The sequence below is a fragment of the Myxine glutinosa genome, chromosome 1, assembly GCF_964187855.1.
Source record: "Myxine glutinosa chromosome 1, kmMyxGlut1.1, whole genome shotgun sequence".
Classification (NCBI taxonomy): Eukaryota; Metazoa; Chordata; class Myxini; order Myxiniformes; family Myxinidae; genus Myxine; species Myxine glutinosa.
The window spans coordinates 70,905,527-70,920,495 of NC_136261.1; the positions used below are offsets into that span (position 1 = coordinate 70,905,527).

The 14,969-nt window shown below is 41.5% G+C and overlaps 1 protein-coding gene across 3 annotated transcripts in view; it reads left to right on the forward strand.

Annotated features, from left to right (window-relative positions):
* Positions 1-14,667, forward strand: part of LOC137419187 (T-cell surface glycoprotein CD4-like) — a 19,364-nt gene extending 4,697 nt beyond the window's left edge. The window contains exons 2-7 of one of the 3 annotated variants that reach the window (XM_078773103.1): positions 2,225-2,593; positions 2,704-2,934; positions 3,064-3,339; positions 3,441-3,680; positions 13,783-13,890; positions 14,322-14,667. In XM_078773103.1, the coding sequence (XP_078629229.1) occupies positions 2,225-2,593; positions 2,704-2,934; positions 3,064-3,339; positions 3,441-3,680; positions 13,783-13,890; positions 14,322-14,353 (1,256 nt within the window). In that variant the 3' untranslated portion in view covers positions 14,354-14,667. Of the gene's footprint in view, positions 1-2,224; positions 2,594-2,703; positions 2,935-3,063; positions 3,340-3,440; positions 3,681-4,092; positions 4,585-13,782; positions 13,891-14,321 lie in introns of those variants that run through there. The other 2 variants (XM_078773110.1, XM_078773116.1) reach the window with 2 other exon arrangements.
* The last annotated feature ends 302 nt before the right edge of the window (positions 14,668-14,969 follow it).

Sequence of the window (14,969 nt, forward strand, 5' to 3'; positions counted from 1 at the left end):
GTGTGTCAGTTTCATGGCTTTGTTGATGAGGCCATCTGTGTCGTACTGGAGGATATCAAGGTTGTTTGTGCGTTTAATGGGTTGCGGAGGTTGGGGTCCCAGTTTCTATGTATCTGTCTAAAATGAGGGGAAAGGGGAGAACTGCCATGGGGGAGATGGGGTGGGGAGGGCACTCCCTGAAGAAGAAGAATGAAAATAAATACATAAACGTTTGTTGTGCATACGTGATGCATGTGTGAGAGTGGTGTGTGGTGATTTGAGTGATTGTGTGAAGTGTTCCTGTGGAAGATGAGAGGGAGTGGGCCGGTCCATGGGGACCGGTCGGTGCTCTGACGAATCTGTGCAGCTGGGAAGAGTGGGGAAGATTTGGTCCCCGTCTTGCGTTGGGTGGTGCAACCACCGTCCCACTTTGTCATCCTCGTTGTGGGTTTATCAGGTCAACAAACTGCTGAATCGTTTATTCATGACCATTTAGGCTCATTCATAAACTAAATCGAACCCCCTAACTTGACGAGGCCGCAACGCACAGATCGAGTCCCATCACAGCGCTTGCTGCACAAACACATCGCTCCCAACTAGGATCATCAAGATTCACCTGCCATGCAAACACCTTGTCTCTTCCCTGCTCAACACCATTCAGGAGGTTTGCAGCCAGGAATATTAATTTTAACCCAAGGAGCACACCGACCCTCTGAACCAACGTTAACGTCAATTGCATAAACTAGGGCGTGCCCGTACTATATATATATCTAAAATTATATCCCCCCCCTCTATTTTCATGAAATGGTTTGGTCCATTCGCAAAGCCAAAGCGAACGGCTTGCGAGTACGGTGGCAACCCCCCCCCCTCTATTTACATGAAATGGTTTGGTCCAAAGCGAACGGCTTGCGAGTACGGTGACAATCCCCCCCCCTCTATTTACATGAAATGGTTTGGTCCAAAGCGAACGGCTTGCGAGTACGGTGACAATCCCCCCCCTCTATTTACATGAAATGGTTTGGTCCAAAGCGAACGGCTTGCGAGTACGGTGACAATCCCCCCCCTCTATTTACATGAAATGGTTTGGTCCAAAGCGAACGGCTTGCGGAGTTTGGTAAAGAAATCGCCATAGCGTGCACAAACGCGCAGGAAAGCGAAAGAATCGCAAATTAGTTTTAATTAGTTTTAAAACATAGTTTAACGCCAACATAGCGGCAACATAGTTTGCCAACGTGAAATAAATGAATACGCTCTCAAATGTGCCGTCCGAGGCAGAGTCTGTTCGCCACGTTCGGCACACGTGATAACTCGCTGCTCTCTGATTGGTTGAATCGTTTTTTGGACATAGCTCGGTAACTACTTGTCCGATTAATATGAAACCTTGAAAAGGCACATCCTCGGGTCCCCAGCAATATACCTGGCAAGTTTCAAGTATATCGGACCCGTGGTTGTCGAGAAACAGCGGTCACAGACACACAGACATACAGACATACAGAGATTACTGGAATTATAGATAGATTAGGCCAACACATCCCTCCCAACTAGGAATCGTCTAAATGGCGCACTCTATATACATATATATATATACACAACTGTCCTATGTGGGGAAATGACTCGTCCAGACCAGGAATCGAACCCAGATCTGGGCGACCCTGACTGAGCATGTAATTTTCCCACACACAGAATTGCCACTCTCTTTCCGTCACTGCTTCCGGGGCATTCACTGCCAACCATAGGAGCACCAATGGTCTGCTCACGATAGTTCAGATGGCGGAGCACTGGTACGGTTCGTCAGAGGATATGGGTTCGATTCCTGGTTCGTAATTTTCCCAAATATGAACTTAATTAGTCATAATCCTGTTCATATAATATATACTAGCGTGACTCGGCGTGCCTCACCATACGTCGTTTCAGAGGGACAGGCATATTTGACCATTTCGATGTCTTTTGGGTCTTCATTGTGTTTTGGGTCTTCAGGGCCATTTAGGTCGTCAGGGTCTTTTGGATCCTCTGGGCCTTTAGGGGTAATTTGGGGTATTTGGGGTATTTTGGTTCTTCGGGGTATCATGGTGCAGGTGTGTTCTTGAAGAGTGCCGATCTTGTTTTAATTTGTTTCATTAACTTCATGACGAAACCACATCTGATGATTCAATTATATTCAAATAAACACTTTGATGAACAAAGCTCAATTTTTTTAATGAAGTAATCTTAAATAATAACTCACAATGTTTTCTTGTGTTTTCAGGTGTTGAACACACACGGGCTGTGGAAGAGAAATCCGTGTTTGGAGTTGAGGGGGACGAGGTGACGCTGCCATGTTTGTTCAACAGATCATTGTGGAGAGAAGGGGCTCGGGTGGAATGGGATTGGAAGAAGAGGGTCACGGGAATGATCATTGGAATCCTCATGTCCCAAGACTTCACGGATGAAGGATTCACTCGGGGTGGATTTGATGATCTGAACATTACCGGCCATGGAGTCAAAGAAGGAGATTTTTCTCTCCTTATCTCACCTGTACGTTATTTTTATCATGGAACATTCACCTGTAACCACGTTAATAATTCCACGAACAAACGAACCAAACTCGCTGCGGTAAAACTCGTCACTGCTAAAGGTGAATATTTATCATTATCTTCATTAATAAATACAATCATTCAATAAACACATGTGATTAATATAAATTAACGAAGTAATTAGTTACAATATAATGTTTGTTCTTCACAGTGACGAGCTCGAGGGACCCGGTCGAGGAAGGTCGTGAAACCACCTTGAGGTGCTCGATCTATGGTGCTGATGGTGACGTGGAGTGGATGAGGGGGGACCTGTCGGTAGGAAAGGGACAGGTAATGAGAGTTTCACAAATGGGGATCACTGATGGGGGTAAATGGACCTGCGTCGTCTCCACAATGAACAAAACTCGTCTCACCATCAATCACTTTATCAACGTCTATAAACGTGAGATAATTATTTAATTATTGTCTTATTATATAATTTATCTTTAGTTTCACTTTTATTCACATTTGTTATTCAACATTAAACATTCAATTCCTCGTGTTATTAAACATCCCATTCCCTCTGTTACAGGAGGATCACGTGATGGTGTAAAGAGAAGTATTTATATAACTCCAGTTAACAGTAACATCACCTTACCAGGTGTGAATGATCACAGCACTCGATGGTACAAAGTGAATGAATCAAAATCTCTGATGAAGGATCGAGATGAACAAACAAATGGGAAATTCACAATCACCGAGGATTTCTCACTTAGAATCTCCGATGTTCGTCCCGAGGACACCGGACATTACGAGTGTCGATCTGATCGGGATATTTATTATATATCGATCATCATCATCGTCACAGGTAAGCTGCTCCACCTGGAGTTATTGTAACAGAAACATGATGAGTTTCAAATAGGTTTTTATTGTAAAAATAAACAATAACATCTTTACTTTCACCTCCAGCCCGAGTAACCCCCAAGAACGAAGTTTCTGAAGGAACTGCAGTGAATTTGACCTGTGACCTTTCACATCCTGTACCTGGTGTAACGTTCGGGTGGCGCCGTGAAACATCTGATCGTGACGTCACAAACCAGTCCAGTTTCACTTTCACATTTGTTCCTGAAGATGCAGGAAAATGGATGTGTGTTCTGTTTGGAGAATCAGGAAGAGTTATCACAACAATCTCACAAACAATTACAGAAGGTACGTTTTGCACCTTTTGGACACGTGACTCGGCTAATCATTATCGTAACATTTAATCTATTATATTGAGGAGATTAACAATAAAGCTATTTGATCGATGTGATTAAATATTGTTCAATAATGTAAAACATAAACTGGATCCACAATGCGGAGGGTACAGGTAAACCACTGTGGCAAGTCTGCTCTCAACATCAAATTTGTGACGTGTACCTCTGTGCTGTGGTTACAAAATCACTTTCACCTTGGGACATTAGTTGTGGAATGGTCTGCCCTTTTCGAGAGTAATCCTAAAAACGAAGATCCAGGAATATCTTTTCTTGCTTTACAATTGAACAATTATTTAAATGTTTTATTACTCAGGTAGAACTAGAAAAACTGTTTCCCCTAATTTTGACCATGTGTGTATCTCCAGGGGGTGCGTTCCGCTAGCAAGCAGCTTGCTTGATTCAAAGTGCTCAATGAAGCACTTCAACAAAACGGAGTGCTCGGCACCGCTTAACAAAATGGCGGTCTCCATGCAAACAATACTGTCGGAGTCCTCAAACAAATTCTGTCTGTCGCGTCGTTTTGAGTTTTACTCGATCCTCTTATGACAACTTCCCCAAACGAATGTATTGTGTCCGTGGTGGATACAGAGTACAAGGAAGAGTGAAAGAAGGACAAATAAATGGGGAGTCAGAAGGGGAAACCCCTTAACATTATTATCGATACATCCCATCGTTGTGCATTTCGGGGAGCAGGATTGCAAGTTTGTAGATTTTGAAAAATTAGGATGAGAAGTAGAAGTTACAATAAAATTATGAAATTCACATTTCAAAAATACTAGTGAAGATACCATCTGTGTGTGTGGAGTTTGCGCGAACAGACATTCTGATAAATGTGCAGTCTCTGGACTGTAAATTGCAACAAGAATCTGCTGTTTGTGTGGTGTGTTCAAAGGTGTGTATGGGGTGTGAAAGTCTTAAAGAGACACAATCATGATGATTTTAGAAGAAATGTGTTTATGAAGAAAAGGAAAAAAAAACACCAAAATAAATTTTGGACGGCAATAAGCTGGATAACACTAAACTCAATGTCTCTTTATTTTCATTCCAAATATTATTCATTCGAATCACTAATTAATAGCCGGCGAAGCCGGTGTTGTCAATGAACGCGTACGTATTATGTTGAAAACCTGATTATGCCTTGGCTTGAGAATTCCGAAGCGCAATGGAGGCCGCCATCTTGCGGATGCGGAAGTATGCATAACAAATTGAAAACGTTCAATAGCAGTTTCTTTCACCCGTCATTGTTTGATTCACCATCTTATGCACCTCCAATTTATTATTAAAATACTTTAAGACCAACCTAGGCCCGCACGGGCCTGGTTATCTTCAACGAAACGCGTCACCAAACACAGGACCCAATGAGAGTCGAGCATTTGAAAAAATATTTCTAAAACCAAATCACGCACTGGAGGCCGCCGTCGACTGGATGCGGAGGTTTGCATAAAACAATTGCGAAAAAGTTAAATAGGAGTTTGTTTCACCCGTCTTTCTTTGATTCACAATCTAATGAACCTCTAATTTGTAATTAAAATACGTTAAGACCAACCTCGTTATCTTCAACGAAAATCGTCACCAAACACCAGAACCAATGAGATTCGAGCATTTGAAAAAATATTTTTTTAAAGCTTATTATGCGTTTCGGAGCATGAAAATGGCGTCAAATATTCTAAAATTGAGGAAGAATTATTTTTTAGAAATCTCGTGGCCGTCGGGGATAGTTTTTCACGGTCAGAAATACGGTATATAGCGGTTTACATATTTAGTTTTGAAATACGGATAGTTTTTCACGGCCGGAAATATCCGAAGTTGAGACGGAATTCACCGAATTAATCACTGCAAGCTAACTTCTTCTGGTGGAGGAAGCCGCAGTGCCCGGAGAGAACCAGCCCTGACAGCGACTGAAGTTATAAGACTACACACATACTGTGAAAACGTATGTTAAGCCCAGTTAAAATTTCTTAAAATAGGCCTTAAGCTAGCACATCGTAAAGTTACTTCCCTAAGCTTCTTATGACATTTATTGTATGCAGGTATTGGGGAGGACTGTCTGCTCTTCTCTTTTACCAAGTCTTACCAGGTACGGTACCTACTACACCTACCTACTACCAACTACCTAACCTACTGATGCCATAGTGATGGGTAAAATAGTGGCAAGAGGCTTTGGCTTCGCCGGCTCATTGCGGCTTTGCAGTCGGTACTAGTACCCGGCGAAGCTGGTGTTGTCAATAAACGCGTACGTATTATGTCGAAAACCTGATTATGCCTTGGCTTGAGAATTCCGAAGCTCAATGGAGGCCGCCATCTTGCGGATGCGAAAGTATGAATAACAAATTGAAAACGTTCAATAGGAGTTTTTTTCACCCGTCTTTGTTTGATTCACATCTCTTATGCACCTCCAATTTATTATTAAAATACTTTAAGACCAACCTCAGCCCGCACGGGCCTGATTATCTTCAACGAAAAGCGTCACCAAACACCGGAACCAATGAGATTCGAGCATTTGAAAAAATATTTCTAAAACCAAATCACGCAATGGAGGCCGCCATCGACCGGATGCGGAAGTTTGCATAAAACAATTGCGAAAAAGTTCAATAGGAGTTTGTTTCAACCGTCTTTGTTTGATTCACAATCTAATGCACCTCTAATTTCTAATTAAAATACGTTAAGACCAACCTCATTATCTTCAACGAAAATCGTCACCAAACACCGGAACCAATGAGATTCGAGCATTTGAAAAATATTTTTTTAAAGCTTATTACGTGTTTCGGAGGGTGAAAACGGCGTCAAATATTCTAAAATTGACGAAGAATTATTTTTTTGAAATCTTGCGGCCGTAGGGGATAGTTTTTCACGGCCAGAAATACGGTATAAGCGGTTTACATAAAGAAAGAAAGCTCGGTTTGATTAACGACAGTCACACATTGCCGTTGAAACGGCGCTATCGTCTGATCTGTCGGCACTGATCTTATTGCAAGCTAACTTCTTCTGGTGGAGGAAGCTGCCGTGCCTGGAGAGAACCAGCCCTGACAGCGACTGAAGTTAGAAGACTACACACACTGTGAAAACGTATGTTAAGCCCAGTTAAAATTTCTTAAAATAGGCCTTAAGCTAGCACATCGTATAGTTACTTCCTTAAGCTTCTTGTGACATTTATTGTATGTAGGTATTGGGGAGGACTGTCTGCTCTTCTCTTTTACCAAGTCTTACCAGGTACGGTACATACTACACCAACCTACTACCAACTACCTAACCTACTGATGCCATCAAGATGGGTAAAATAGTGGCAAGAGGCTTTGGCTTCGCCGGCTCATTGCGGCTTTGCAGTCGGGTACTAGTAGCCGGCGAAGCCGGTGTTGTCAATAAACGCGTACGTATTATGTCGAAAACCAGATTATGCCTTGGCTTGAGAATTCCGAAGCTCAATTGAGGCCGCCATCTTGCGGATGCGGAAGTATGCATAACAAATTGAAAACGTTCAATAGGAGTTTCTTTCACCCGTCTTTGTTTGATTCACAATCTTATGCACCTCCAATTTATTATTAAAATACTTTAAGACCAACCTCGGCCCGCACGGGCCTAGTTATCTTCAACGAAAAGCGTCACCAAACACCGGAACCAATGAGATTCGAGCATTTGAAAAAATATTTCTAAAACCAAATCACGCAATGGAGGCCGCCATCGACCGGATGCGGAGGTTTGCATAAAACAATTGCGAAAAAGTTCAATAGGAGTTTGTTTCACCCGTCTTTGTTTGATTCACAATCTAATGCACCTCTAATTTCTAATTAAAATACGTTAAGACCAACCTCGTTATCTTCAACGAAAATCGTCACCAAACACCGGAACCAATGAGATTCGAGCATTTGAATGCATAAAGCAATTGCGAAAAAGTCCAATAGGAGTTTGTTTCGCCCGTCTTTGTTTGATTCACAATCTAATGCACCTCTAATTTGTAATTAAAATACGTTAAGACCAACCTCGTTATCTTCAACGAAAATCGTCACCAAACACCGGAACCAATGAGATTCGAGCATTTGAAAAATATTTTTAAAAAGCTTATTACGTGTTTCGGGGGGTGAAAACGGCGTCAAATATTCTAAAATTGACGAAGAATTATTTTTTAGAAATCTCGCGGCCGTCGGGGGTAGTTTTTCACGGCCGGAAATATCCGAAGTTGAGACGGAATTCACCGAATTAATCAAGAAGTAAATTTTATCAATTTTAATCTTATCCAGAATGCAAATGGTACCTACTACACCTACTACCCCTACTACACCTACTACACCTACTACACCTACGACACCGACGGTACCTACTACACCTATCTACTACCAACTACCTAACCTACTGATGCCACAGTGATGTGTAAAATAGTGGCAAGAGCCTTTGGCTTCGCCGGCTCATTGCGGCTTTGCAGTCGGGTACTAGTAGCCGGCGAAGCCGGTGTTGTCAATAAACGCTTACGTATTATGTCGAAAACCAGATTATGCCTTGGCTTGAGAATTCCGAAGCTCAATGGAGGCCGCCATCTTGCGGATGCGGAAGTATGCATAACAAATTCTAAAACGTTCAATAGGAGTTTCTTTCACCCATCTTTGTTTGATTCACAATCTTATGCACCTCCAATTTATTATTAAAATACTTTAAGACCAACCTCGGCCCACACGGGCCTGGTTATCTTCAACGAAAAGCGTCACCAAACACCGGAACCAATGAGATTCGAGCATTTGAAAAAATATTTCAAAAACTAAATCACTCAATGGAGGCCGCCATCGACCGGATGCGGAAGTTTGCATAAAACAATGGTGAAAAAGTTCAATCGGCGTTTGTTTCACCCGTCTTTCTTTGATTCACAATATAATGCGCCTCGAATTTGTAATTAAAATACGTTAAGACCAACCTCGTTATCTTCAAGGAAAATCGTCACCAAACACCGGAACCAATGAGATTCGAGCATTTGAAAAATATTTTTTCAAAGCTTATTACGCGTTTCGGACGCTGAAAACGGCGTCATATATTCTAAAATTGACGAAGAATTATTTTTTAGAAATCTCACGGCCGTAGGGGATAGTTTTTCACGGCCAGAAATACGGTACAAGCGGTTTACATGAAGAAAGAAAGCTCGGTTTGATTAACGACAGTCACACATTGACATTGCCGTTGAAACGGCGCTATCGTCTGATCTGTCGGCACTGATCTGACTGCAAGCTAACTTCTTCTGGTGGAGGAAGCTGCCGTGCCCGGAGAGAACCAGCCCTGACAGCGACTGAAGTTAGAAGACTACACACATACTGTGAAAACGTATGTTAAGCCCAGTTAAAATTTCTTAAAATAGGCCTTAAGCTAGCACATCGTAAAGTTACTTCCTTAAGCTTCTTGTGACATTTATTGTATGTAGGTATTGGGGAGGACTGTCTGCTCTTCTCTTTTACCAAGTCTTACCAGGTACGGTACCTACACCGACCTACTATCAACTACCTAACCTACTGATGCCATCGTGATGGGTAAAATAGTGGCAAGAGGCTTTTGCTTCGCCGGCTCATTGCGGCTTTGCAGTCGGGTACTTGTAGCCGGCGAAGCCGGTGTTGTCAATAAACGCGTACGTATTATGTCGAAAACCAGATTATGTCTTGGCTTGAGAATTCCGAAGCTCAATGGAGGCCGCCATCTTGCGGATGCGGAAGTATGCATAACAAATTGAAAAACGTTCAATAGGAGTTTCTTTCACCCGTCTTTGTTTGATTCACCATCTTATGCACCTCTAATTTATTATTTAAATACTTTAAGACCAACCTCGGCCCGCACGGGCCTGGTTATCTTCAACGAAAAGCGTCACCAAACACCGGAACCAATGAGATTCGAGCATTTGAAAAAATATTTCTAAAACCAAATCACGCAATGGAGGCCGCCATCGACCGGATGCGGAAGTTTACATAAAACAATTGCGAAAAAGTTCAATAGGAGTTTGTTTCACCCGTCTTTCTTTGATTCACAATGTAATGCACCTCTAATTTGTAATTAAAATACGTTAAGACCAACCTCGTTATCTTCAACGAAAATCGTCACCAAACACTGGAACCAATGAGATTCGAGCATTTGAAAAATATTTTTTTAAAGCTTATTACGCGTTTCGGACGCTGAAACCGGCGTCAAATATTCTAAAATTGACGAAGAATTATTTTTTAGAAATCTCGCGGCCGTAGGGAATAGTTTTTCACGGCCGGAAATATCCGAAGTTGAGACGGAATGCACCTAATTAATCAAGAAGTAAATTTTATCAATTTTAATCTCATCCAGAATGCAAATGGTACCTACTACACCTACTGCACCGACGGTACCTACTACACCTACCTACTACCAACTACCTAACCTACTGATGCCACAGTGATGGGTAAAATAGTGGCAAGAGGCTTTGGCTTCTCCGGCTCATTGCGGCTTTCCAGCCGGGTACTTGTAGCCGGCTAAGCCGGTGTTATGAATGAACGCGTATGTATTATGTTGAAAAGCCAGATTTTGCTGGATCCCTTGAGAATTTCGAACCTTTGACGCACCAAATCGCCCCATGGAGGCCGCCATCTTGCGGGTGTGGATGTATGCATAAACAATTGCGGAAAAGTTCAATAGGAGTTTGTTTCACCCATCTTTTTTTGATTCACATTCTTATGCACCTCTAATTTGTAATTAAAATACTTTAAGACCAACCTCCTTCCCCTGGCCTGCACGGACCCTAGTTATCTTCAACGAAAATCGTCACCAAACACCGGAACCAATGAGATTCGAGCATTTGAAAAAATATTTCAAAAACCAAATCGCTCCATGGAGGCTGCCATCTTGCGGATGCAGAAGTATGCATAAAATTTTTAGAAAAAGTTCAATAGGAGTTTGTTTCACCTGTCTTTTTCTGATTCACAATCTTATGCACCTCTAATTTGTAATTAAAATACTTTAAGGCCAACCTCGTTCCCCGGGCCCGCACGGGCCCTTGGTTATCTTCAATGAAAATCGTCACCAAACACCGGAACCAATGAGATTGGAGCATTTGAAAAAATATTTCAAAAAAGCTTATTTCCGCGTTTCGGAGGCTGAAAACGGCGTCAAATATTCTAAAATTGACGAAGAATTATTTTTTAGAAATCTCGTGGCCGTACGGGATAGTTTTTCACTGCCGGAAATATCCGAAGTTGAGACGGAATTCACCGAATTAATCAAGAAGGAAATTTTATAAACTTTAATCTCATCCAGAATGCAAATGGTGTCATTTTGAACGAGGTACAGTACCTCCGACACCTACCTACTACCAACTACCTAACCTACTGATGCCATAGTGATGGGTAAAATAGTGGCAAGAGGCTTTGGCTTCGCCGGCTCATTGCGGCTTTGCAGTAGGGTACTGGTACTACAGCATTAATATAACAAAATACAATGTTAAAAACACTCGTGATGTAAACGAATATTGACTGCAATCTTTCGTGATAACCAATACAGACGAATCTGCCAGCGAAAAAGGGCGTATTTGAAATATTTTGTACAAATCGAAATTCAAAATCATCATTGAATTGAGAGATTTATGAAAGCTCCCACCCACCTTCATATAGTACCTCTGTTATACTCACTGAATAGTACGTGGAGTAGTGTGTACATTATAGTTTGGCAGGAGATGAAAAAATTAAAATGAAGCGATTTCTTATCAAAATGACCTTGACCTTTCCCTGAATCATGTGACCTTGACCTCGAAATCGTTTTGAAAACCTCTGAAATCGATTCAGCACCTCAGAAAACCATTATATCCACACCAACGTCATCATAATCGGCTCATTAGTTACTGACATGAAACTTAGCGTTTTAACGGATGCGGATGGCAGCCATCTTGGAAATATACTAATTAGGACCCTGTGGGACATTTTTTCCCGCTGGCAACATCAAAATTATTTAAGTAGATGTCCTAGGGGTGCTAAAAATCATTTTGGAATTTAGTTTTAGGGTGGGGGGGGGGTGGGGGGGGTACATGGGAACCTCTATCTCCTGCTAAACGATTACTAGTGGACTTTCCCGACACAACTAGCGACATTGACGAAGTTACACAGTATAATATTATTGATAGAAGAGTTAAAATAGAATGTCTCACTTGTCTTTGTATTTGAGCATTATGTGTCCGAACCGGAGAGGGCCGTGATGTGGGCAATGTGTAGGATTTGTGGCTGAAAAGTGTCGGAACGAAATCGTGTTTCAGCAATTTGCCAAGGTTTGTTTCTCAGGTAAAGATCACCTGTTGATCAGGTACGAATGCTGACGGCTCGAAGTGGTCTTCCCAAACAACACGTATTTTGAAAGAACAAATGTTTTGATGCTGAATTTGGTTGTTTCTCGGTTTCAACCACAAAGCAAAGCGTTGACGATCTTTTCGTGGGTCAGGGATGCAAAAAACGACTTCTGTGGGCAAATTTCTCCACGATGGGAACAGTTAAAAGCTTCGAACATCGGAATGTTGAACGTGGGAATAACTTGTAACACGTTCGCAGGTGTTCCTCAATTGAGCTGTGCACCCATGACGTCACGAGAATAGACGGAAGTAGCTCATTTGCATACTGCCAGTGAAAATAGACCGATTTGAATGATCCGGCTGATTCTTCTCCCAAGTTGTTTTTGTGCGAATGGGTCAGAGGTATCTTCCTCTTCAACATATTTCTTCTAAAATCGTCATAATTGTGTCCCTTTCAGGGTCGAAGAGGTGAACGGGTCGATTAGGGTCTTATGGGTCCGAAAGGTCTCAACAGTAGTTAGAGTCCAAAGGGGTAGCAGGAGTTGAAGGGTCAAATGGTTCTTCAAGGTCAACAAACAAAGACCCAAATAATTCCCTTTTTAAGGCCATTTTCCCTGCTGGAGCGGGGTTTGCCTTGCGGGTCCCACGACGATCATCATGGTTCCCTTTACGAGGTAATGTTTTTATGGCCGGATGCCCTTCCTGACTCCAACCGCTTAGTCACCTCTCATGACACGCAGGTAGACGGTGTACCTATTTCAAACCGGGCCACACATCTGCAACCACAGACACAGACGAAAATAATTAATGTGATTATTTAGATTTTGTAAAAAAAAAAAAATTTTTAAGTAAAAAACAAAGAACAGACGATGGTTTCAGAACAACTCGCTTCAGACTCTCAGAAAGTGAATATGACAAAGATTTTTCTGATCACGAATCCTCTGATAGTCAAAATCATAATAAAAACTACCCGCAGCGAACACATTCCCTCAGTCGTAGCGGGTCACGTGGGTAATAAAATTGAGTTTTTGGGGGGCGGGGCCAATTGAGTGTAAAAGGACAAACAAAAACATGAATCTTTCTTTGAAGATATTTATCGTTGAAAAGAACAACGATTCTTCCACTCCGCCGTCATTGGAAGCCCCCACGATCCAGAATCGGAGGATGTAAGCCCGAGTGATCCTGGGGAACATCAAGTGGAAGATTTGTATAGGAAATCAGAGCAATCCGTTGGGAAATAAGGAAAGAGCAGAGATCCGAAGTTTCAGGGGGTAACCCCCCCCACCCCCCCGGAGCCCCCATGATCTGAAATGGATCTGATATCTTGAGCCACGACACTTCCCATCCACCCCCATCCCCTTTGCACTCACCATCCATCCACCACCTCCAATCCATCTACCAGGGAAGTTCTCGGTTCTGCAGGTTGTATTATCTGCCCTTAATATGCGCAAAGATGAAATTTCTTGTGCACATCTTTGTTTTTACCTCCGCGACCGAGGGTGGGTGGAGCTTATATTTTCACTCCTGTATGTTTAGTTCTTTGTCTGTTTGTTTGTGAACAAGTTATTTCAAAAAGTTGTGGACGGATTCGGACGAAACTTGGTGGAGAGGGCGGGTTTGTGATGAGGAAGAATGAGTTCAATTTCGGTGAAGATTTGAATCTGGATCCTGATGCGAGTATTTTTAATTTTTAAATGAATGTTGTTTTAAAATATGATTTTATATAAATATAATGCACATTATACAGTTATAGATTGGAGATTGTGTTTCTATTCCCTGGTGTTTTGTTCCACAGATCAAGGCATTCAGGATTGTATGATATTCATTTGGATATTCATTGCATATGTGCTGCTGTTGGCCATTGTTTCATCACTCTTGATTTGGTACCTGCTCAAGAAGAAAGGTAGCGACGAATCCTTGTACATGATATGGACTTTGACTGGATAACTAGTTTAAACACTTTTAATGGATATTTCCTTCACTCTTCGCCGAGGACACTGTGGGATGTTTAACGTTCACCAACTAATGCCAGCACACTGGATGCCAGTTTCACATGTATACGAGGGATGGCACACACATTGATGAATCACACGACCTGTGAAGGCACCAGGATGATGGTTTATAGTTGGTCGGGATTCGAACCCAGGCTGCTAAGTTTAGAGACGAGTGTGCGTACCTCCAGGTCATCCTGCCAGCCGTTTAAATGAAATATTCCACCTTCAGTATTTTGTGAGATGGGAATATAATAACACACACCAGGTTATGTATCATATGTTTATTGGTCAATATAAACCAGGCCTAACACGATCCGACTTGTGTTGTTTTGTTCAACAGGAAAGAACCAGAGGAAGTCGAGGAATAAATAGATGAAATGAAACACACAACATGACATGTGAAAGTTTAAAATGACCGGATTCGTACCTGATGATGATTTTATGCAGCCCAGGAACACGTGCTCCACTCACCTGCTGTCGCTCCATCAACCAATTTAACTTCGTTATTGAAATATTTCTAGAACATGATGAAGTTCATAGTCCTGAGCTGAGGCACAAGGACCATCCCATCCCGTGTTTACTAACTCGTTTCTGATACACCTTCCAAGGTGTTTTGCTACTGAATAGTTCATACCTGCCTATGTCTGTCATGTAATGTGATGTCGAGTAAAGATTGAGCTTTGGAATTTTGTGCAACCAATGATGAAAGCTTTGCTTGAATAATCTAATCAATATAAAGACATAAAATATCATTTTTCATTTGAATAATCTAATCAATATAAAGACATAAAATATCATTTTTCATTTGAATAATCTAATCAATATAAAGACATAAAATATCATTTTTCATTTGAATAATCTAATCAATATAAAGATATAAAATATCATTTTTCATTTGAATAATCTAATCAATATAAAGATATAAAATATTATTTTTCATTTGAATAATCTAATCAATATAAAGACATAAAATATCATTTTTCATTTA